At 39.0% G+C, this 25,965-nt stretch overlaps 1 protein-coding gene across 2 annotated transcripts in view; it reads left to right on the top strand.

The window, feature by feature from the left end:
• Positions 1 to 25,965, top strand: part of fam184a (family with sequence similarity 184 member A) — a 194,164-nt gene that overhangs the window by 142,227 nt on the left and 25,972 nt on the right. For both annotated transcript variants that reach the window (XM_017692517.2, XM_017692518.2), the window contains exons 12-14: positions 1,496 to 1,649; positions 3,568 to 3,695; positions 22,692 to 22,876. In XM_017692517.2, coding sequence (XP_017548006.1) covers positions 1,496 to 1,649; positions 3,568 to 3,695; positions 22,692 to 22,876 — 467 coding nt within the window. The remainder of the gene's footprint in view (positions 1 to 1,495; positions 1,650 to 3,567; positions 3,696 to 22,691; positions 22,877 to 25,965) is intronic.

Below are 25,965 nucleotides of genomic sequence, written 5' to 3'. Positions count from 1 at the left end.
TACTTTGCGAAGTATTGTTATACTATCACTGAGCGTTCTTCTTATGATTTACTTGTCTCTACTGTGTATCAACCTGATTTCCTGTTTTTCTCTACTCGGATTTTTGCCTGACCCTTTTGTATATTTAGTTGTTGTGGGTTTTTTTTATCATTTTCTGTTATATATATTTTTTTCTGCTTGTTGATGCCAAGAAACAACGTGTACTTTATAGCCACCAGGGTTCGGTAGTAACAGAATACATGTAACAGCATTAAGTGATACTTTTTTTTTTTTTTTTAAGTGATACTTTTTTGATCCCACAAATGGGAAATTCCACCTCCACATTTAACCCATCCGTGAAGTGAAACACCACATACACACTAGTGAACACACATACACTAGGGGGCAGTGAGCACACTTGCCCGGAGCGGTGGGCAGCCCTATCCACGGCGCCCGGGGAGCAGTTGGGGGTGATGTGTCTTGCTCAAGGATACCTCAGTCATGGACTGTCGGCCCTGGGGATCGAACCGGCGACCTTCTGGTTACAGGGCCGGTTCCCCAACCTCCAGCCCATGACTATGTAATCAGGATACAAAAAACTTAAGTGTAATGCCTTAGTTACAATAATAAAAACAGCAATTACATTACAAGTACATTATAAAAATAGAATGATTACCAACATGATTTCAAATATGTATTCCTTGTCTTTCACAGAGACTCGTATACTTACGTAACTGGCAGCTCCGTGTAAATCATCTCATACATAGTGCCTTTAAGTATGTACTGTATAAACCTATTTAAACAAACCTTACAACTTCTGTGTATCACTCTTTTACAAACTTTTGGAGGAAATTAAACAACACAACCACTGTAGACTAGCATTGCATCTCACTCATTTTAATCCATTTCTTTTCATGTAGACCCCCTCCCATGCTGCTAATTGCTTTCCATTAAATTCTGTTTATCTCTCTGTCTGTTAATCAGTCTGTTTGTGTTTTGTTTTGCATGGCTGTCTTTGTCTTACAACAGCTGGATTTGCCCAGTTTCCTTTTCCAACAGTGTCCCGCCAGTTGACTGTGGCTTTGATACAGTGTTTACTGAAGCATCTAGAGGCCTAATTTGCTTCCACTCATATATATCTTCCTGCATCCTAAGGCTGTTTTAGCAGGTGGCATGACCAAGTATCTTCACCAATCAGTCAGCTCCAGCCACTCTGTCTAATGCAGGGTGACATAATATGTGCTTTGCTCACTTTTGCTAGCAGTGGAGGGCAGCCATCCAAGACCTTCAACAAGCTGCTGATATGCTTAAGTGCTTATTGATCGTAATATAATTCTTATGATAGGCTGCAACTTACTAATACGCCGTGGGCGTGCATGCTCACTTTATTGTCGACACTGGACTCTGTCCATTAGAGCCCAGATGTAATTTTTGGTATACTGAAAGGTGCAAACTGAAAATATAATTAGCTCAGGCTGATAGAGTAACTGCTTGTTGTATCTGTGTGTGTGTGTAGGAGCTGGAGGAGCGTCTGCGGCAGCAGCATCATATGGAGCTTCAATCTCTGAGGGAAGTGCACAGGCAGAACATTGAGACGCTGAAGCAGCAGTCAGAGCAGGAGCTGCAGACACTGCGCTTTGAGCTGGAGGATGAAGGCAAAGCCATGCTGGGTAAGGCCCATACACAGTGGAAGAAATGATCTGTTTTTTCAGGTTTGAATAGTTAGTAATCTGGCTGCCTTAATATTTGATTTTATTAAACTTCAAACCGGAAGTTAACACAACACTATTTGATACTGACCAAATTATTGCTCTGTTAACTTACTATTAGAAGTTCAAGTTCAGGAACTTTTTCAAGTGAACTCTTTTTACAGTGCAGTGACCGTATTGAATCCCATATTACTAACCAACACAGAGGTTAACTGGCTGTCTGAAACCAAGACTAAACAAATATTGTTTACTAGTATTATTATTGTTTTTGTCCAAGTTCAATTTATAAAAGACAGTACTTTTTGTATCTAAAATCTAGTCAAAATATGCATTTTCATATTGTTCTAAGAATATTATATAAATTTAATAAGAAGAATAATATATTGTAGGGTATTTATAAAAATGGTTTTATATTTTTGCTTATTTCATGAAGGAATGTAGGTCATAGGTATATGTATATGTAGGTATAATGCTTGAAAAAAGCAAACTTATCTCCCAGTGAAATGAGACACTTTAAAGATATTTACCTCTGAAAACAAGTTGAAAAACTAGAAATATGCTAAATAAATATATATCATATTTATTATATTTATATTATATATTATATTTATATAGCTGTTTGACTCAAACAGTCCTCAAAATTTACACATTTAATTTTTGACTTTGTGAACATAAAAGTGCTGCATAAACCTGCTGCTTTGCCAGCGTTCCTAAGGCAATTGGGCATTTGGAATCTTGACCAAGGACTCTTATTGGTGTTGCATGATGTGGTTGACCAGGAGGGGATCACACACTAGTCTGCCACATGGTAGGCAGCAGTGTTACCCACTACACTACACCAACCGGCACTACACCAACCAAGACTCAGAGTGCACGGTGAAGGATTGTGGGATTCCATTTCCATATATGCAAATAGGGATCCATTTGGGTCACAGCAAATGCCCCCAGCACACATGAAATACTTATAATGTGGTATGTCGTTTGGTTTGAAGACATCCAGTAGACCGACATAATGCTGTAATGGCAACAGCTTGCATCGTGAGTGATGAACAAACCTGTATAACATGTATCATTTACCTGAATCATGAACATAATTTCCAATAATGTACTTCTGTATTAGTGCTCTTGATGTCCAGGGTGTTGAATAATGTTCAGTCATTTCAAATGCAGTACTGGACTTTGTCCCTGTCTTAGCCTTGTCCATATTTTGAGGGCAGTGAGAAGCTAGCTTACAGATATTATAAACAATACTTAGTTAGGGAAAAAGACTCAAATAAAACAGTTATTTTCGTTTTGCCCAAATAAAGGGTGGAATATTTTTCTTTATAATAAAGATTCAATATATTGCAGATACAGTTTGCCTTTATTTGAAGAATTAGAATAAGAATTTATATACTAATTTAAATAATCTTAGTTTTACTGCATGAAACAAGAATTGTACAAATAAACCACCAAGGTGACAGTGAGATGTAGTGACCCAGAATAATGCAAGAGAATTCCTGTTACAATCTGAGAGCTGAAGGTGCAGCATAACTCTATTTGCATAGCACCTGGGTTTTACTAAACTAAAAAAATGTTGTGAAAGTGTTTTGCAATGTTATTAGCTGAGCATACGTTCTGCACACTACAATGAGATCACAGCACAAATTCTCTTGGGAATATAACTAAGTGTAATGAACTGTACAGTGTAGCAATAATGAGACTGGTAGGAAATTGCAGGTAAGAAAATAATAACTTCCTTTACTTGATTTTTTTAGGCTTAGAAAGTTTGTGATTGATGATTTTTAATAAAACTTTGAGATCCTGGGAACAAATTTTTCCTTCTCATTTACTCTCTCACTTTCTCCCCCTCTCTTTTACTGTCCCTTTCTCTCTCCAGCCTCTTTGCGTTCAGAGCTGAACCATCTTCATGCCTCAGCTATAGAGCACCTGCGGCAGAGTCATCAGCAGGAAACTGCGGCTGCCAAGCAGGAGCTGGAGAATGCGCTGGAGCAGAGCAGAATACAGGTGACCAGCACTACACTTTCACTTCCATCTACTGCATACCATAGTACTAGAGGTCTACATGGGTATGAATTCGAAGTAGGAACCCACAGCTTTGAGAGCTGACCTGACCAGGCCCTACTAGTACTGCTACATTTAAAACCTAAACACACTCACACACGCTAAATGGATTATTACAGAAAAGGCTATACAGAGTTTTACACTGGATTTTATTTTAAAAAAAAGTAAAAAAGTCATGCTGAGATAAACAACTGCAATACACTGACAGCATCATTGTTAGTATAATTTTGTGAATGGCCAATTTTACCTGGTGGAGAACACCAGCTGTTAGCCCTGCTGTGCTAAAGTTCCTCTCATTACGGCCTGTAGAAATGCACACTTTGGACAAGCTTAACACGCAATCAGTAAGGTCCGCTGTGACCTTTCCACTAAAAATTCCAAAAATATCGCACCTTAAATGCAGTGACGACTATAAATACATTTCAGCTTTGAACCTTTGAAACAAGTACGCAGGGCAAAAGTAACCAGATGGCTTTCATGACAAAAGGGCCAAAAAGTTAAAAAAGTTCAATCTGAGATGTCAAAATTTCTCTTTATTTGGCAAACATGGTGCCAAATAAGTCCAAGCTGCACAAAGGAAGTAAAAAAAAACAAGGCAGCAAACATTTCAGTCGGCAGGATTTACATTAAGACTTAGTCAGAAGCAGGTAATTTACCACGGCACAGTCCTTCATATATAAACTAATTTACTGCAAATAAATTGTTATTAGAAGACAGACCCAAGCCCCAAGTCTGATGTTGTATTTGAAAAAATTGTGTCCAATTCAGCACAAAACTCAGTATTTTGTTGGGCTCCATCTGGCTCAGGCAGGGTAGCAGACTTCCATACAGTATGCTACAGTACACGAAAGCATTAATCAGGCCTAAATTTTCAAACGCAGCCCAAGAGCCCGAGAACATTTCCTGCCCAAGTGTGACCTGACCCACAACATCAAGTTCAGAATCTGAACCAGACTGTAACCTGACAAAATTCTGTCCAACATTCCTAATGATGTGTGACGGTGACATTCATCATCCAGTTATTGGTAATTACTAGCTATGCAAAAGGAAATGTAAGATTCTTTTGTTAAAATTGAATTGAGGAGAAAAAAAACACAATAATATATGGTTCATGTGCGCTGCTGTGAGTCCTGTAAAGCCTGAAATAGCCATTTAAAAGTCAGAGGTGTCGGGTCAGATTTTGCTGGAGGTTTTCCGACCACATCATACATCTTCATGTATTGACATCACATGGACAGACTCCGGTTGGATGTTTATGTCACCGTGTCTCCAGCAAGCCAGGTTAAGAATTGCTACAATAAAGTAGTGATGATGAAAAAAAGTTGGGAGGAAAACTAAAGATGCTAATGCAGCCCAGAATTCATTAAGAAGCCCAACATGAAATTTCAACTGAAGCGATTTTTGTTAAATTATGTCAGAAACTGACCAAACCAGTTAGCGCATTCATCTGTACTGCTCTGTATATCAGTACTAGTCTCACTTCAGATAAAACATTATAAAGCCCGCTTTGTTTTCTAAAACTGAATCACTTCAACTAGAACATTGTAGCCTCCATTCACTTTGTATGCTAGTAGTTCCTTCAGTCTGGCTAAAGCATCATCTCTCCTCCCTGCGGCTCTGTGCCCTACCACATAGAACTGCTGCTAGATTATCAGCTTTGTGCATCACTTCTGCATATTGCATTCTGTTTGTTTACATCATAAAAAAACAACTGTACAGCTCAGATGTTGTGCAAGATAAATGTGTACACAAGTGTTAAAATATTGCACTGCATTGTTCCTACATTGTTTTCTGCTCTTTAATCAGACACAACTACTAGCAGCTTGGGCACCCAGTCTGAATGGGGCTTAATATCAGTGAGAGTAATGCATCTCACAGCATATTGAGCAAATAGATGAGCTGCTTTTCCACAAGAAAAGAAGTCTGTTAATCATGGTCTGCCGTCAATGGGCTGGAGAAAAAGAGACAAAAATTAAGTCCTCTGTTCTTCATCCAGCGCCTCAAATAGACCGCTACTATAAAACATGAGAACTATTTATCAGGACTGTTGGCTGGGTAACTGAAGTGGCAGTACAATTGGGACCTAACAGAGTGAAAACATACTCACACATTCACACACAAACTGAAAAACTCCCAGAGCTGAGCTATGAAAGCACACATTGGTCTGCTTTCTTCCTCAGTTCTCTAACAGCTCATTATCAGAAGCAATGCCCACTGAAAAAAGAAGCATGGCACTTCATCTTCTCCACGTGAACGGATATTAGATTGCCCTTTTTAATTCATCTGCAAGGTTAGTGCAAAGTGGGATTGTGCAGTATATTGTATGTTGGAGAGTGTAAGAGTGCAGAAGGCTGCAGTATTTAAATGAGCCACCTATTCGGTCACTGAGGGCATTTTTCCACTGCACTGCCAGAACCTTTGGCACCAGAAGACTGGAGCTGTGCTTTCTCCCCCGGCCATCAGTCCAGGCCCCTATTTTATGATTTAGGTTCCTGTTTAATAAGCATATTTTTTCCACTGCACAAAGTACTAGAACTTTTAGCACAAGAAACCTGGAACTAGGGCTTATTCCACTGGTCATCGTTCCAGAACGCAAAGGTTCCTGTGTTATGGTTTTCAGTACCAGCAGGACCTAATGGTGGTCTTTGGAAACACAACAGCTCAGAAAATTGTTTAATATCTAAGGTGAAGGTACTGTAACTATTACATGACCTGCATGCCCTGTTTAATGTAAACTACAAGGGTATGTTGATGAGCCAATTGCTAGTTTCACAATTATTACTTTGTAAAGAGGTCACTTTTAACTTGCAACACTGAATGACAAATAATAAGCTTTGCTGGATTCTTCATGTGATTCATGTGCAATTGTAGACATTTGTATAAGTGAGTAAGAAAAAAATCATTTTAAAATTGTTAATTGCGGTTATTATGGTGGTCCCAACTGTCTCAAGCAATAACTTTGCACATAAGGTCATTTAGCACTATTACAGGACCAATAAGGACACCAAAATGTAAGACAGAAGATATTCTGATGTGTTGATTGCTCACATAAGCCAGTTAGGAAGCTAGTGTACCTATGCCAACCTCCCCAGGATGAGAAAAGCAAAAGCTTTGCATGATTGTAAATATGATTCTGTTTAATTTCAGACATTTGTATGAGTGAGCACATGACAAAAGACCATTTTAAAACCAATGATAATAGTTACAAACTAATCCAGGGCAGTCTTCTCACATCACATCGTGGATTCAGTAATGTGTTTTTAATTTATTGTAATTTTGTAATATGCAGCAATGTGATCACAGTATGTCATTTCGTCCATGCCATACAGCCCTTGTGCAGGTCAGCCGAACCCCTTAATGTGAAGTTACTCATGCAACAGAGTGTCCGACCCTTCCCTCCCTATAGCTTCCGTTATCACGACTCCCACATACACCTTAATTATCTGATGCTCCTGGAATCAAGAGCATACCCAGATGTTCTCTCCCTGCTGTACATCTTTCACTCCAAATGTTCTCTCCCTGCTGTACATCTTTCACTTGAGAAATGTAGTGTGTTCAATTAAAGGAATCATTTCCTAGACTATTAAAACAGTGAAATAAGCAGTAGAAAACAGTGGTGTGGAAACCAGTAATTCATTCTTGGGTGGGCCTTAACAAATAGGCCTTAAAGTATGGAATATGTCCCCTACATGCAAATCAACTAAGAGTGTTGTTTTTGTTTGTTTGTTTGTTTGTTTGTTTGTTTTTACGTTCTATGGTGAACATCAACCATCGTATTCACATCTGAGCAGCCAAAGTAGTTGATCACTACAGAGAGTTGCTTTTGCAAAATAGTGATTGATACACTCATCCATCCTTATCTTCTTCTTCTTCTTTCGGCTGCTCCCTTTAGGGGTCGCCACAGCGGATCATCTGCCTCCATCTTGCCATGTCCATTGCCTCCTCTACTTTCACACCAAACTCATCCATCCTTATATCATCCCTAAACATTCCTTCGACTGTACAGATTGGAAATATAAAACTTTATGGTTTCCCACAGGCATCTGAACATCTCGCATATTTTAAAGTGTAAAGCATGTAGACTTAACTTTGGAGCTCAGCCACTAACTCCATGGTAATGCCCAGTGTGTTGCAATCAGATGTCAAGCAAGCTCATATATAGTAGGTGTAATGGTCAGGTGTCCACTTAAACAGATGCATAGATATTGCAAAAAATGGTATCTTGTCAAGTGAAATGATCTTAAATCTAGTCAATATATTTTATTATAAGATTATATAGCTTATTTCTAGACATTATTTACTTGCTTTAGGTAACATTATATCCTGTTATACTGGCAGATAAGTTTGCTGATTTCAAGCACATTTCTTAAAACAAGAAAAACTATCTGCCAATACAGTGAGAGAGTTTTACTTAATACAATTACTTAAAACAGGTAGAACATGTCTAGTAATAAGGTCATCTTAAATTAAGCTTACAACAATCCCAACATGAAAAATATTAGAGTTATTGAATATATTTAAGATAGCTTTACTTGGCAAGGTACCATTCTTACGGTGTATAGATAGAAACCTCCCAGGTTTTACAGCAAAGCTAATGAAAAGACAATCCATAGCTTGACCTGCACTGTCTCAGCAAAAGCCTCCTGAGGGCAACTGCTTTGCACACATCATTTTGCCCAGCACCACTTTCGTGTGTTATTGGTTTCTCTCTATGAAAAAAGCCATTCAAAACTTAAAAACAGCTGATTTATCCTCGTCCCTATACTCTGCAGCTCATGTTTTTCGCCATAGCTTGGCAAGTGCTAAGTGATCCTGTTTGCCCTAAAATGCCTCCAGTCTCTGAATCCTTCTTTAATAAACACCAAGTCTGTTTGCTCAACCTCCAGGAGGTGTCTGCAAGCTTTACTGTCACACTGTTTTACTTGACTGCAGTCGCTGTTGATTCAGTTTCACTGGCTCCTCTGATATTATCTTTCCAGGGAAAGATTGCAGCGTAGGTTGAGATGGTGGCAGACAAATCTGTTGCAGGCACTGATGCAGTAGCTTGTTCTAAACCTGAAGGCAGTAGAATTAGCATTAGTATCCATCCTAACAGCAAGTCTTTTCTTCTGGTACTCACAACATGACACTCTCTTGTTTCAGTGCTTGGTGTTTAATTTTTGGCCAAAATAAAACTACAGAGGCTTGACCACCCGTAGCTCTGCCCCCATTTACAGCCTTTTTTTAAATAGCCCAAATAGCTGCAATGAGGACAAATGTTGTTTTTTTTTTTCTTCTTGCATTTTCCTCATGCTCAAAAGAGAAAAAGAAAGGCATGAGTAAGCGTCCTCAATTCCATTCACCTTGTCTTTCGAGGTGCAGGCCTTTTTGTTCCCTCTGAGTCGAGAAGATGAGTGAATGCAGCTGTTTCTGCTGACAAGGAACCAGACGGAACTGATTTCCTGGCTACGCCTTCCAGGCACAGATAGGCTGGCTGTCCAAAACAATAGTGCTAAATACGGGTTTTCAGCACTTGGGACAGCGCCCATCGGTTCTAAAGTGGCAGAGTTTTTCTTTATTTTTTCTTTATTTATTTCATGCGACATGCAGTATCAGCAATAGGTGTGAAAATACCATCTGCTGGGATCATGCATAACCAAACATGGTTCTTTTTAGCTGCTAATTCCAGTGCACATGAAAACACGTGGACCAGCAAGTAAAACATCCCTTATGTGGGATTTTCTCAAGGCCATTGCTTGGTTTGTAGTGCTAGAGTTCCTTTAGCACGCTCCTCCACTCTTCTTCTTCTTCTTCTTTCGGCTGCTCCCTTTAGGGGTCGCCACAGCGGATCATCTGCCTCCATCTTGCCCTATCCACTGCCTCCTCTACTTTCAGACCAAACGTCTCCATGTCCACCTTCACTACATCCATAAACCTTCTCTGAGGTCTACCTCTTCTCCTTCTACCTGGCAGCTCCTCTGCAAATGTTTAATGAGGGTTAAGGCTTAAACTCCCTCTGGGCCTCTGCACAGAATAATGCCTATAAGCAGTGAACTTTATGTATTAAGGTATAAAGTCCTGTTTACCCTTGGCATTTAAATGTGTCCTGTATCTGGATGTTGTCCTTATTTGCATTGAAAGTCAACATAAATCAGAAATCATAGCACGTTTTTTCTTCTGTACTGTGAGTTAAGATATTAAAAAGAGTTTCTTAGCTAGCTGAGCATTCAGCTTGCTGATAGGTGGTGGTGGAAGGTGAAACATGATATTAATGGCTAATATTTGTCCTGGTGCACGGTAACATGATCAAAACTATATGTTTACAAGGCAGGCTGACGTTTCTACACTTCAAAATAAAGATTGTAGGAAAACAGGCATTTCATCTTCATCTTTGATCTTAGTTTGAAGATTTGTGTAACTTTATTTGTGATCAGAACGGCTTGGTTATATTTGTCTTGATGGCACAGTAGAGAAGCACATGCTTATTCATCAAAGTTCCATAATGAGCGCATATTCAGACACCATTAATGACATACAACCTACTCTGATTTGTCAAACTTTCATACGACATCCCAACAAGCACAAGTTGGAGTGTAATCAGCTTTAGTAAGTGCCAGCCAACCTGTACCTCATTTACATGGAGCACAGCCTAACTCAGGCAGGTGTTTCGGTAAGAAGCCCATAAAATGACAGCATTCAGCGACTCGTGAGCCACTGTACTTGTTGATGGAGTTTGAGATGTGAATTAAACAAAATATTTTTTTATTTTAAGACAATAGAATGATGTGATTGTGTGGAGTGATTATTTTCCCAATAGAACATATTTAAACACTGTATTATTGCAGTGCAATGAGACACTTCTACACTACCTGTGTGTTGTGTTGTTCATGTTTTGGGCTATGTCAGTAGTATATGGTCATAAATGATTGTAAATTAATATTCATCATTTCTTATATTACTATTAAGCTATATCACCTGTCTGTAAAGCACTTTGAGCTGCCACCGACACGAAAAGTGCTATATAAGTAAGGATTGTTATTATTAATAATAATAATAAAACAAAAGCATGGTGCAATATGTCTTTAAATGTAATATAGAATAGTTTATATATACCAGGGGCAATGCAAATGAAGAGTCATTTTGTCCTTTCAACAAAAATCATCCACCCTGGGAGCCACAACATTTCAAATCCATGTGTTTAAGTAAAATTTTACAGCTTGACTGTAAATATGTCTCAGTATATGCTAATATACAAGTGTAGGCTAAAAAATTTAAAAGACACAGGCTAACTTTGCTTTAAGGTTTAGTTCATTTATAGCTTAGCTGCTTTTCTCACATCTCTGGTAGATACAAGTGGAATAGTTTCTTATAAAATGTCTCTCAGCATGTTTTTTTGTTTGTTTGTTTGTTTTTGTTTGTTTTTGTTTGTTTGTTTGTTTTTGACAAGGCTGAAGTCGCTTCACATTCACCAGCTTGGTGTTTGAATTTTCCTTCTCCACCTTAAATGGTGCCTGAGGTGCCAGAATGTAACTGCTGCCCTATTTAAGGTGGAACAGGAACAAGAAGCTGGTGAACTAGAAACTGACTTCAGCTTCGTGACCTTTTAGTATTTGACAGTTTCCCATTGCATATTAAATGTATCAGGAAACCAGACGGAGTGACTATAAAGGCAAATAAGTCCATTCATCTCCAAATTATGAATGTTCATTTGAAACCTTTCTCTTTGCTGTTTTGTTAGCTACTAGCTAGGTGGGATTGTTGTCTGTGTAGCTATGGTGACGCAGTGGTCTGCCGTTGTGATCAGATCAGTAAACACAGTGCAGGATCTGAATGCAGGGCAGGCAGATTGTGTACCTTCACTGTCTGATGCTACATGAGCTCCACCCACATCTTTCAGTAACTAAAAGTGATTTTTTCAGATATTTTAGTGTTTAAAGGTAGGATTACGAACAAAAGTTAAAAAGCCACTTATCACCTATGAAAGACTACTCACTACACTGGCTGTGATTTTCACCTGTATGTTTCCTTTAAATGAATGTGCTTTTTGTGGGCGCTAAGGAAACGTAACTCGCCACCTTTTCTTTGTGACTTTGTTCTGTGCATCACACAGCCTGTGCAGGTTTACTTGCCTGGTTTAAAAATGTAAAGGTTACACAGAGAAGTAAAATTAGATCACTATCAAGATGCCAGTGCAAGTGAAGAGATGCAAGTGCAAAGCTGCTGCATCTTGATTGGGTGACGATCTGGTCTCCATGATCCAGTGGCAGTGATCAGATGTTAATGCTGAGAGCTAGTTTTGACGTGTATATGGTCTGTAATCACAGCTCTTTCTCCAGGCATCGGCTTTGTGTTAGTATTATTAGTCAGAGCATTCAGGATCTTTTCCACACTAAACTGTACACCTTCCAACTGTGAGATACCCGTGTACCTTTTAATGCTTAATCAAAGAAACCTTGTAGTGCCAAACAAGCAGTTTGTCTTTTTAACTCACTTCTGTGCAGGCAGCCGTTAAAAGGACGGTTGTCTCTGAGAGCAGGAGCAGAAGACCTGTCGCTCCTTTAACTGAATCACCAGAAATAGAAAGAACCAACATCTCTCTCTCTCTCTCTCTCTCTCTCTCTGTATGTGTCACTCTCTCACACTATCTTTCCACTCTCTTTCGTTCTATTTTTTTCTTTCTCTTTCTCTTTTCTCTCTCTTCTCTTTCTCTCTTTCTCTGTCTTATCTTTCCTATCTTTCTGTCTCTCGCTCTGTTTCTTTCTGTCTCTGCTTTATCTCTTTATCTCTCCCTTTCTGCAACTTGCTTTCTTCTTTTCTCTTCTCTCTCTTCTCTCTCCTACCTTTTTTTCTGCAGTCTCTCACTCTTTCTCAGTCTCTTCCCTTTTCCATTTTTCTTTCTGTCTCATTTCATCTCATTACTCACTTTTTTGTCTTTTTACGCTCTCTCTCTCTCTCTCACTCTCTCTCTCTCTTTCTCTCTTGTCTATTGTTAATTGTTTCTCGCTGATAGATCAGTGTGTGCTGTTGGTTTAATGAGCTGTGTGAGATTGGCTGGCTGAAGCCGCAGCATGAAGAATTGAGTTTTATCCTGATAACGATCAGCGGAGCTGCGTTCCACATCACTGTCCCCCAGTTTTCTCTCTCTCTCACGCACACACACATCATGCAGCACATCACTTCTGATGACCGGATTAGATTTGGTCTTATTGTGAATGCAGCGTGTCACGGTTCAGTCTTCCAGACACTCTCATTCGCACTAATCACTCTCACATGCTCACTGTCAGCGCCCCTGCCCAACGTCTGGAGGTCACATTGGTTTTACTTCATGCTGAGTTGTGTAAAGTTTTATAGCTGTGATTCAGAGATTCTCACACAGAGCCAAAGCAGCTGTTGAGCAGCGGTCAGAGACTGGACGACTCCCCATGGTATCATTTCTCCAATTTAATGGTTCAGCAGGCACTACTGTTTTATTAAAACCTGCTCCTTGAGTTTTCAGTCTTATCAGGAGACACTTTCTGTCGCTCTTCTAAGCACGAGCTGAGAAAATCACGTTGCTGAATCATCAGAACTATATGAGTGGTCATCACGGGCGGGCACAGCTAGTTGTCACTTAGCTGGGGAATTTTGTCGTGGGTCCCAAACATTTGTCTACATTATTTGCCAAGTAAAAGGCCCCCTCAGCCTTTTTTAACTTATAGAACAGGTGAATGAAATTATTAAAATCACCTCTGTGAATGTACCCAAAAGTGGACCCAAGCTGATCCGTTTTACCATACATATATTTTTTTCTTGGAATGTCACTGTCTCTGATCCTCTGAACTTCAAGTTTGTTAATATAAAATATGAATATTTTTATACACAAACTAACATTCCTGCGCATTGAACTGATACTGTACGACTGGCAATCTCACCAGAATGAAAGACTGAATAGGTCAGACAAATCTTGTCTACTAAGATTCAGTATTAGACCCACATTCATGTATCAAAATTTCATTAATAATAGTATCTTTAGTATAGGTCATTTTTCATGCTGGTGTTTTACAGACAGGTGATACAGTTATAGGTGAATATTAAATAAAACTTATGAGTATGAAATTCCTATGAAACAATGGCATAGATCAAATTACAAAGATAAATATCAAAGAGGATTTATAGAAATAGATAGAAGTTTGTTAAAAGTGTCCCCCGAGCTCTGTGTTCAACTCTGCATTGCTCTGAGAGAAAAAGCTGAACTTTTTTCATATGACTACTTTAGCAACGCAACTGTGTTTACTTGTAAGATAAAAAGAATCAAAGACTGCATCTAGGTTTGATATACAAAGCAAAAGCACAAGGCTGCATTCTCTGTTTACATCCAGTGAGAGATAACTGGCGAGTCTTGATTTTCGGAACAAAAGTCAATGTTTGCGTGTCATGGAAATAATTGTGTCATCAGCATAGCTATGAAAATTGATGTCATGTTTCCTAATGACATCACCTAGAAGTAACATGATCAAGAAGAAAAGCAAAGACCCTAAAACCGAACCTTGGGTGACTCCGCAAGAAATGTAAGAATTTTTAATGTATTAGCAGAACTGTTAGCTTGCTGGTTGCCTGAATGCAGCAATAACTGTATTTGACCTTTTAATGAGCTCGTATTTCAGAGGATCTGGTAACAATGAGGATGGAGTGGGGTGCACACAGGACCAGCACGACTTCAGAGCTGTACCCGATTCAGATCCAATGCTATTTGTAGAATGATCACTGTAAAGTGTTTAGAAAGGTAGTTTTGCTGTCAAGGTGCCTAATGGTAACATTATTAGCATATGTGGCAGCAAACTCCCATTCTGCTCCCAGTCATGAGCATAGATGTTTTTCCTGCTGGAGTTGGTGACACTTCCTCTCAAGTTTTTCACAACTTTTGCAGCTCTCTCTCCTGCCCTTGACTGAGTAGGGTGTATAAGTCAAAGCCTTAAGATGAAACTGCAAAGAGCTCCCTGTAGTCTCTGTAGTCTCTCTCTCTCTCTCTTCTGCCTCCTTCTTCTGTGTGTTTGAGTGTGCTCTATAGTGTGCAGGGCTTTTAGGCAGCCCCCAGCAGAGCCTAAGCCACCCGCTAAGCATCTTCAGGAAGCTTCCTGGTCAGGTTTTATTACACTGTCAGGACCTTCAGGTTGACCCCCGTCTTAGACAAGATAATATCGCCTTTTCTGAAGACATAAAAGTGCGAGGCATGAAGCACTGCCTCTTTTCTTTGGGGTTCATGCTGGGTTTTAACGACTGCTTCTGGCATTAGTTCATGTTGCCAAGCAACAATAGCATCATGACTGCCAACTGCTTTTCTAGGCACCTAGCTGGTTAATGTTATCTAGCATAGTTATCTTTCTATCATTCCAGCATGTACGAGCAGAAAGCCCTGACATTTGCCCTTTTTAGAAAGTGATGTACTGTTGACAAGCAAGTGAGGCTCTTCAAGCAAAATCAGATGTTCCTTTGGATCCTTCCTTTAAAGAAGAAGTGTTCAGAGTAACTATAACCACTCTTTCGTCCATGTTTACTGTCGCTGAAGGCTTGCTTTCACTGCAAAAGTGATGTGAATGAAAAGTTTGAAGCAATATGCAAACAGTATATATGGTCAAATATGTAAATTAACCTGTCAAAACAGGCCAGTTTGAATTCATTGTTTGTGAGATGTCACAGATACCAACATCATTACAGCCTTGCAGTTTAATTTAACCTCACCCATTCACACTGACATTATAAGCAGTGTTTCAAGGAGGTACAATAAAGGGCAGTAAATCAGAGCAGAGTTGTCAAAACAGCCCATTTTGAATTCGTTGTTTGTGTGATGTCAAAAATAAACATCATACCAGCCTTACAACACTTTAGCCCCACCCATTCACGCTGAAGTTATAAGCAGAGATGTACAATACAGGACAGCCAATCAGAGCTTTATTTACATATATCTTTCTTGAAAATAGAGACATAGACTATTTAATTGTAAGAGATCAAGAGAGTTTGCAAAATTGACATGTAAAAATGAATTATGTCTGTTTGATGAGATAAAATGAGGTTCATTACAGGCCTCATAGGAAACAATAAAATACAAAAATGTAGGATAATGGGATCTTTAAATGGAAGCAGTACATTATGAGACTTTTAAGAATGTTTTTTTTTCTTAATGTGAAATTATCGTACTGCTCTGATAGATAATTTTACTTTCTTCCTGCATTCGTTCTCAAACATTTAAAGCCAAATTATATGTACAAAGTTAAATAAACGTAAAAATGATCAAGTACAATAAGCCTAGAATGTCTAGAAATAGTTGAATAATTGAATAATCGTATAATATTTTTTTGTATATTTCTACACAGTGGACCAATAGAAATGCTCTAAAATCTTTTTACATTGACTTACGTTGAAAGTTAAAGGTGGTTTTTCCCTCACCTGTAAAGTTACTGTTTTGGAGATACTTGTTTTTATTTGGGCAGTGGCGATATACATAATTTTATACTTCACTTGCCAATATAAATTTTTTGCAGCATTTCCTTTTGTCTAACTCATTTGAAAAAATGTTCATAACGTAGCTTTACTGCTTCAAGTTGAACTTTACAAAAGGTAAATGCATAGAACGAGAGGCCTGGGGGTTGCGAATCGTCCAACCATTGACACTATCGTTGGGAGATGCCACAGCCATCTGAGAGTCAAAAAGAGTATAATTGGTTCCTCATCATTTGTGCCTGTTAGCTGACGTAACAGATTACAGAACAGTAGGTGTTCTTCTGTCTAGCTGTACTGTCAGCTGTTCATGATTTCAGCCTAAAACTGAAAAGAAATAGCTTGATCCTCGAGTGCTGGCCACTTGCAGTTACCTCTGACCTGGACAAGGGACACCCAAAGTGATAGTAGCTCAGATGTCTCTGTCCAGAGCAGCTTGCCATTTGTTTGTTTGTGTATGTGTTTGTGTGTTGAAGGCTGATGTTATGCACAGTGAAGGGGTCGAGGTTTGGCACTGGCCTTTGAGCAGCGTGTAGCTCAGAGGGGCTGTGCTCCGAGCCCTATGGCTGACCAACTTGTTTTGACGTGTTGCTCAGGCTGTTTGTGAACACGCTTCATTGCTGCTATGTTTTTGTTAATAAATCTGGAATACAAGAATAGCCCAGTCTCTCTGAGAGAGAAAAGCCAGTGGCCCATAATTACTGCTATTCATATTTTCATATTTCCATGAATTACACTTAACAGATCATTTGAGGTGACACTGCTCAGCAGTACATCTTGGCAGCTTCTAGAAAAAAGGTCTACTAAATATTCTGCATTGTCTTCAAATGAAGCCAGATAAATTGACTTTAGTACATCTACAGACATATAAAGTGTTTGGGGAACACTCAAGAGTACTGAGCCTGCGTTTGTAACATTACAGATGTGGTCCGATGCTCACGGTTAAAAGATGAACAACAGGCACTACTTGTTTGTCCACAAGTCAAAAAACAGGCGAAGGTCAGACCCAGTATGAGCAAACAAGGTACAAACATACGTTTAGGCAACCGAAATCCATAGAAGGAACAGGCAAAAGGCAAAGTCGATAAATACAAATGGTAAGATACACAATCTATAGAAGAATCTCTATAGAAGAAACCTAAAACACTTATAAGCTAACTGGATACAATCACATGATCAAATACACAGGTGAAAAACATTAATAGTCAGGTGAAGCTGATCTCTGATACATGGAACCAGGCGGCCTAGGTGTCACATGATCACCCAGGGGGTTCTGGGAATTGGAGTTCTGAGAGTCATGGCTGGGCCGATGTGTGACTATTCTCCTTTCTGACACTTTTCTGCATTGTAGTCAACTAGACCCTTAAACGTATTAACTCCTTAAATCGCATGTCCGTGCTTCCAGTTATCCAACTTATGAAAAACTTTTTGCTTTCTATGTAATTCCTGAATAATGTGCCTTTTTTGCTGTTTAAGTAAAGTTTACTTACTACTAATAATGTAATAATGTTGGGATTTAAAAGATTAAAGCAAGAGTGTCCATTTATTCTTTTGGATCAGATTGCAATGTTTGCAGTGGGCCAAGGACCATAAAGAGAAAAACATGAGAAGCAAAGATGGTAATTCTATTTTAGGTTTTAAAAAATATTTTTTAACATTACATTAGATTATGTGGCTAAAATACTTAAAAAATACAACTTTAGAGGAAAAATGAAAATTATATATATATATTTATATATATATATATAGTATTAAATATGTTTCTTCTCTTATTACAAAGTGTATACACATGTTTTACAAATGAGGCCTCTGGTTTACAGCCAGATTCTCCACCACAGCCCTAATCAATTATAATCTTTGCCATTATATTATCCAAGAGGATTGATGTGTTTTGGAGTCTGTAATGAAGAGACTTGACTAAAGAAGTTACCATTCTCTTATTCAAGTCAAGTCAAACTTTATTTACTTTACTTCTCATCACAGCCATGAGTTGAGTGAGGAAAGAATTACAGCTACTCTGAAACGTTTAACACAAAACAGCAGAAGACAAGTGGATAGAGACAACAGTAGAGCAGTCAATAAAGACAATGAGTACAGACAATAAACAATGCAGTACACTTTGTAATAAGTTATCACAAATTATAAGTACATGACAGCAGACAGTAAATAGAGAATAATAGGCAATATAACGTAGGAGACAAATGTACAGTCCTTAGCGGCACTGGCTTAAGAGCTTGGGCTTCCTAGAAAACAGCAGTCCCCAGTGCTCCGCTTCATAAAAAGAAGGGCATGACTCCTGCAGGCTCTACAGGCTAGGCCTTTGGAGATGCAGGCTTGCCGCTGGCTTCTTCCTGCGTTTAAGTGCTAATAGAAATATCAGAAGTCAGTTCCACTGACAGGCTGCACTAGAGTTCAGGTAGCTAGCACACATTCACACCCACACATACTCACAAATTTAGTCCCAAGCAGTGAACCAGAGTGAAGCCCTTTTCCCATCATGAGTTCCTCAGAGACTTCCCTCAGCTTGCTATCTGCAGGATGAGAGAAACTCATCAGAAAAATGTCCTTAGTGAAGTTTGGAAAGCCTTCAAAATGAGCAAGAAAGAGAGAGAGAGAGCAGAGCATTGTTTTCAGATGCTGGGATATGATTGGATTACAGTGGCTGACAAAGGCCTGATTGAAGGAGCCACCATTCTCTGAATCTTAGGATGGCTTTTGAAGTCTTTGTTCAGACACATTCTAAGGCTAGAGATATACAGCACTAAAATGCACTTGCATTGTATTTGCAAAACTTTTGAAGGCTATGTAACAAATAAGTTGTGTGCTTATTATTCATTCAGGTGTTAATTTTAGACCTTTACTTAACTTTTGAAATTATTGTGGTGGAAAGGCAGTACATCACATCCTCTCTGTGACCTACTGGTCACACAGCGAAGCACCTTCAGATTATTTGTACCAGCAGTGATCACACTGTGCAACACCTCATCACTGACCCTGTGGGCACTATATATCTCTACTCTTTACTATGCACTACCACCTTGTTTATACATCCATACCTTTTGCATATTGCACTCCCACTTTGTGTATACATGCATACATATTGCACATTGCACTGCCACCTTGTTTATAGTGCATATTGCACTACCACCTTTACATTACATAATATACATTATACATATTTCATATTAGACTGCTACATTGTTTATACATCCATACATATTACATGTTGCACTGCCACTTTGTTTATATATCTATTTATAATGTATATTGCACTGTTGCATTGTTTATACATCTACACATGGTACATATTGCATGGCCACTTTCTTTATAAATCCATACATTTTGAAAATTGCACTGCAATTTTTTTATACATTTATACATATTGAATATCACACTGCTACTTTGTTTATACACCCATGCATATACACTGGACATGACATGCACCACTGCATTGTCACCTGCATAATATTTGTGCAATTTTATTTTAGTTACTTATTGTCATACTGCACATAATATCTATCTACTATGAATTATTTATCAACTACACTGACATAAATATGAAAATGCTGATATGAATATGAAATGATAAAAGTGAGGAATTGAAGCATGGGCCCATGAGCAGCTCCATATAGTTTAAAAGCTGTAACTGGGAAGAGGAAAAAAGACAAAACTGAAGTACATTCACACTGCAACACTGGTTTAAAGCCTAACTGAGTCTAAAGGGACTTGGATGATGAGCAGCAGGAAATGTAGCCAACTTGTAAGGTGTTCCATTTTGACTGTAAATTAAATAAATGAAAAGGTGGTCTCTGAATTTTGCACTGTACCTTTGTCACCCAAATCTTCCTGATTTTGATTTCTATGACATTAGTCTTATTAGCTTGAGTTAGCTCCAGTACAACACGTAAGAAGCAACTTCAGACCCCAAACATGTCGTGTCTGACTGATTATATTTGGGGTGGACACTGTATAAATGAGATTTTTCTGTAAAGCGTCTTTTTTAGACAAAGCTAAAAAAGGTTGTGCTGACACACAGTGAATGCTGTGCTACCTGACGCATGAGGCTTTGGTTTTTAACGCCAGAGTACAGAGACTCTGACAGCACTATTAAGCTAATTATGAGGTGTGAAATGATATTTACTGAAGCTCAAGAGTTGGATGAGCAGACTGTAATTCAATTAAGCAAGATCCGTTAAGTTCATAAATATGGCTATTGGCTGCGATGTGTGCTATAGGAAGGGTAGGGTTTTGTCTTCTGTGCTGTTGGAGTGGAAAATTAGCCTGCAGAAGCAGAGCACGGTTTGATTAATCTCCACTACCCTGTACAGGACAGTGGAAATTGCGGTCAACCCCAACCCCCCCCCCCCCCCCACCCGGGTTACCGTGATAACATATTGCCTGCAAAATTCCTTAACAGATGATGAATATTCTAATAATCTATAAGTTTAATATGGATGCAGTTATACACGTTTTAAAACCAGCAAGGGGTTGTGTGGTTATTGTATTTTGATTATGTATTCAAAGCTGGCTTTTATTCATAAGGGGCTTAACAGCTGCGGCTGGAAAAGCATGTGTGGCACTGGGGGATTTGTACAGAAAGATTGGATGCCTTCCCTCATCTGATCTCATTTCAGTAAGTGTCAGAATAATTTATGCATATGCTGTCTCCATGGGACTCTTCTGTGTTGTTCTGTATTTAAAGAGAGTGTCCGAACATTCGGAGGCCTTGTGGACTTAGCATTAGCTCTTCTCACCCTCAGTCGCTCCAGCTTACACTTCATTAACTTCATTGGTCCAGCAGGAGATGTAGGCATAGCATCAAAGATGGACACTTAGCCTCTATGGTGAGACAAGACAGCAGACTGATCTTTCAAGCGTGGCTCAGAGCATAAAAACACAACGGCTGGCTGGCCACCCTCCCTTTACTTATTCATAGGAGAGCTATTCATATACAGTACAGGACCTGACAAAAAAAGGCAAAAAGGAAAGCAGAAATGCGCAACCATCAATACTGCATCCTAGCTCAGCCTCAAAGTGCAGTGAGAGGTGAAAATAGCCAGTCCAGGATACCAGAATGTCTAAACTTTTCAAAGCTGTAATTTTTGAAGGCCTGAGGTTTAAGTGATTCTATTTAAAGCATCAGAGAAGATCATGCTGCCATACAAATAGCAGGATCACATTCACATTGCCAGTTCTGTAGGCTGTAGAGGAACACCAGGCATATCTTAATGCAGGGTAATTTATAACACAGGTTGTTTATGTAGTTAAGTAGGTCCAAGTAGAACACGCTTCTGGCAATCTTCCTTCATTTCCATAGCAACATCATCTGTGGATTTTCACAGCAATTGGACAGACATTTCTGGTGATTCACCCTTAAGAACATAAAAGTAACTTTTTTTTCCTCATAAGTATTTTTAATGACTGAGTTATGCATAAGTCACAGAATTCACACCCATATTATTTTATCACTCTCTTGGTGACTGTAATATAGCACCATTTTGAAGCAAATAAACAACTCACAGCAGGAGCTGCTCAGGCTAAAGTGCAGATTACACAATAACCCCTTAAAATCCCAGGCTTATTACATACTTAGGCTTATTATTTAGTAACTACAGGGACTTTAATGCAAAGTGGTTGAGCTGTTCGTTGGTTATAGAAGTGTGTCATAAAACATTGGCCATAGAAGGGCCCTTCCAAAGTAAACAATAAAAGCAGTCCACATCTCTCCCATATAAATTAATATGTTATTCATTTAAAGTTATTTTGGTTATATTTGCATCTCATTAATAAAACACATTTCAGTTTATCTTGCTGATAACTTGCTGTTTATCACAGAGGCTCTTGGCTTTAGTCATGCATGTTTAATGCCTATATTTGTATGCTTATATAATTTTTTTTTGTTTGTCTGGAAAGCTCTTTTGGCCTAAACAGGATTTTATTGAATAGACCTCTGGGACGTTTATGTTGTTATTCTGTAGTCAGCATCATGCCCATATTTGGAACTTTCTTGTCTAAGCAGGGAAGTAGGTGTTTTCACTTGCAGCAGCGATGCATATGTTGCTACTATTAATAATCTTGCTTAAACATTTAAAAATATTTATCAAAAAACAAACAATGTTCATTTATGCCCTGTGCTCTACTACTTAGCTTGATAATATGGGTTCAGTTCAGCAGCAGTGTTATTGTGTACTTGGGCCGGAATCTCTGTATCATGCTGTGCCACATTTCCTGGAAGATATATCATAAAAGACCTCAGTGACCTTTTATCACTTGACTCACATCCTCCGTGTCAGATTCTGATAGATAAGACAGGTGTCTGATAAAGTAGCAGAATGTTGAAACTGGCAAAACTGGCACATTTTGCATTCTGATAGCATCATCCTCTGGGACCAAGAGACAGAAGCTAACAGTGCAGCCTTGCCACTGTGTCTCTGGATGTGTAAGGTTTTAACCAACAAAATGCTTGTCTCTGTACATGTATTGCAGGAGCGGGAGCTGTTGAGTCGTATATCAGACCTGCAGGAGGAGGTGACCCGCAGGAAGAACCACATTGCTGACCTGGACCATGAGATCCACACCCTAAATGAAAACATCAGCACCCTCACCAAAGAGCTGGAGCTGAAGGGCAAGGAGGTGCTGAAGATCCGCAGCGAAGCTAACCAGCAGATCAGGTGTGTGTGCATGTTGTGGGTGTAAAAGTACATCAGTGCATTGTGGTGTATCTGAAGGAGGTCGTTCACCGGGATTGATTTCGAAACATTAGAACTGGTGACAATCAACTGAAGAGTGCTCTTCTTTTTTGGCCACGCTACATTTTAGATGTACAGACTTATGTGAAGGTTTGCACACCCTGGCCAAGTGGCATATTTTGTGAAATGAAGTTAACACATCAAGGGGACAAATTGAAATATGGTATTTTCTGTTAATTTTAGTGCACACATTTTCTTAATTTAACATACAAAATGCCTAGAGATATTGCAAGGGTCTATAACCTCAGAGGAAAGTACCATACATAGCTTGATCTACTTAAATAAATAAAATTGTAGACACTGAGGAGATTGTATTTGGTTTATTTTTAACTAAAATCCTCAGGCTATTTTAAATAAATAAAAAAAAACGAGTGACTTGTTTTTATTGTGTTGTAAATACAGGGTGGGCCATTTATATGGATACACCTAAATAAAATGGGAATGGTTGATGATATTAATGACCTGTTTGTGGCACATTAGTTTATGTGAGGGGGAAAACTTTTCAAGATGGGTGGTGACCATGGTGGCCATTTTGAAGTCGGCCATTTTGGATCCAACTTTAGTTTTTACAATGGGAAGAGGGTCGTGTGACACATCAAACCTATTGAGAATTTCACAAGAAAAACAATGATGTTTTAATGTAACTTTATTCTTTCATGAGTTATTTACAAGTTTCTGACCACTTATAAAATGTGTTCAAAGTGCTGCCCATTGTGTTGGATTGTCAATGCAGCCCTCTTCTCCCACTCTTCACACACTGAGAGCAACACCGTAGAAGAAATGCTAGCACAGGCTTCCAGTATCTGTAGTTTCAGGTGTTGCACATCTCGTATCTTCACAGCATAGACAATTGCCTTCAGATGACCCCAAAGATAAAAGTCTAAGGGGGTCAGATCGGGAGACCTTGGGGGCCATTCAATTGGCCCATGACGACCAATCCACTTTGGAAGCTGGCACGTTCCCTGAGTTTTTCCAGCAAGATGGTGCACCACCACATTATGGGTGTCAGGTCCGAGCATTCCTAGATGAACAGTTTCTTGGAAAGTGGATTGGTCTTGAAAGGTTTTCCCCCTCCCATATACTAATGTGCAACAAACAGGAAATTAATATCACCAACCATTCCCATTTTATTTAGGTGTATCCATATAAATGGCCCACCCTGTAGTTCCTTTAGTCATATTTATGTATTCACTGTAGTGAATCTGGGTGAATAACGCAGGTAGCGCTTCACTGGAACTACAGAATTTTGTACCAATCCTGAGAGTAATTTAACAAGGGTATTGAAAGAAATGGATCTTCCCAAGTCGGTCACTTCACGACCCAGAAGGAGAAGCAGCTTAGAAGATGTGGACTCTGGCCTCCTGGCCTACATGCATACAGCGGTAAACAGACAGTAAACTGCACCATTTTTTTCTCTCTGGCTTCTTCCTTCGTCCGCCTACACAAAGATACAGTGACTGACTTTCCCTCTGTTGCCTTTGCCTGTGGCGTGCTTGTCACATTAATATTCCGAATAGCCAGTGGAGCTGCCAGTAATGAGGCTTGTCAGTTCTAGCCTTCATTTCATTTTAGAATGGTGTGTATTTCAAATTTGAGCGAGCGAGAATTGATGTGGCATTTATTGAAAACTTTTGAGCTACTGCAGGACATTGCTGTTCGCCTAACTAGCACTTAGAGCTGAGGCCATAACCCTGTTATTATGTTGATTAATTTCAGGGGGAGGGATGGCAGGGGTGTGTCAATTGGCGATATATACTGTATATATATGCTGTTCTGTTATTTGCAGTGATCTCTTTGATGATGACTGGATCTTCCTGACACACAGTACTTTTCAAAAGTCAGAGACCACCCCTTTGTTTCATTTTCAGTCAAGTACAAGCATCAGAGAATAAAAGCTAACATTTTTTTTATCAGAAAATTATGTAGAAGCATCAACTGCTGTTTACATGTATTGCAGCTTCCATTCTTTTTTGGGGAACTTGCTTTGAGGTTTTTAAAGAAATCTGTAGGGATATTTTTCCACACCTCCAAAGTTCTATCTTAGAAGTTAGTTGCATATTTTGCTTCTCACAATCCAAATACTCCCAAACACATTCAGTGACATTGAGGTTTGGACTCCTTTGTGGACAGTTCATTGTTATTTTTATTACTTTTTATAATTGGTGGGCTGCAGCTTCCGCCCATGACCCAGAAGGATAAGCAGCTTAGATAATGTATGTGTGGATGGGTTGGTGGGTTGGTGGGTGGGTGAATGGGTGTGTATGTGTGATTTTCTTTCAATTTTGACAGAACGGAAAGAAAAAACTCATCAAACTAATAAATAAAGAAAGAAACAAGTAAAGAGATAGAGAGAGAGAGAGAAAGAGAGAGACTGTAGTAAATGTGGTCAATTTTGTTTTTTCTTTGTTCTAAAAAGAACATTTACAGTTTGCTTGAATAGGTTGAATGGGGGTGGCTGCTCCTTATTGCAGTGGAATGAAATGCATTTCTTTGCTGTATCGGATATTACTCACAACTCTTTAATAATAGTCTGAGGTCTGATTTACTGTACACTTGTCCTGAAAAGATATATAATTGGGTTTTTTTGATGAGGTATCTTCAATACTTTTTTTTTTTCTCAAAAACATACAGATTCCCAAAAGCCATAGAGTGATGTTCCTGTACAGGTCTTGCATCTATAACACAAAGAAGAAAGGCTAAGATATATCTCACTAGCTGGAGGTAGATAGATACAGCACATGAATTTGTAGTTTTGTGTACTTATTTTGTTACAAGCTAGACATCCAGCTGTTATGAGAACACCAGCCGCTTCTTTGTTTGATTTGCAAACGTTCTTTTTATCTACTTCCTTTTCTCAGTAAGGGCTTCTTAACAGCTACACATTCTTTCAGACTCATTGTGCTGAGTCTTTTCACAGTGGAAGGATGGACAGAAGCACCTGTTGATCTTTTCAGAGTGGAGCTCGATTTTCTCCTTTTTCTCAAAGATTAAAGCGTTAAGTACTGTTTATC

The sequence above is a fragment of the Pygocentrus nattereri genome, chromosome 4 (genome assembly GCF_015220715.1).
Source record: "Pygocentrus nattereri isolate fPygNat1 chromosome 4, fPygNat1.pri, whole genome shotgun sequence".
Classification (NCBI taxonomy): domain Eukaryota; kingdom Metazoa; phylum Chordata; class Actinopteri; order Characiformes; family Serrasalmidae; genus Pygocentrus; species Pygocentrus nattereri.
This window is presented reverse-complemented; position numbering and strand designations above follow the sequence as displayed.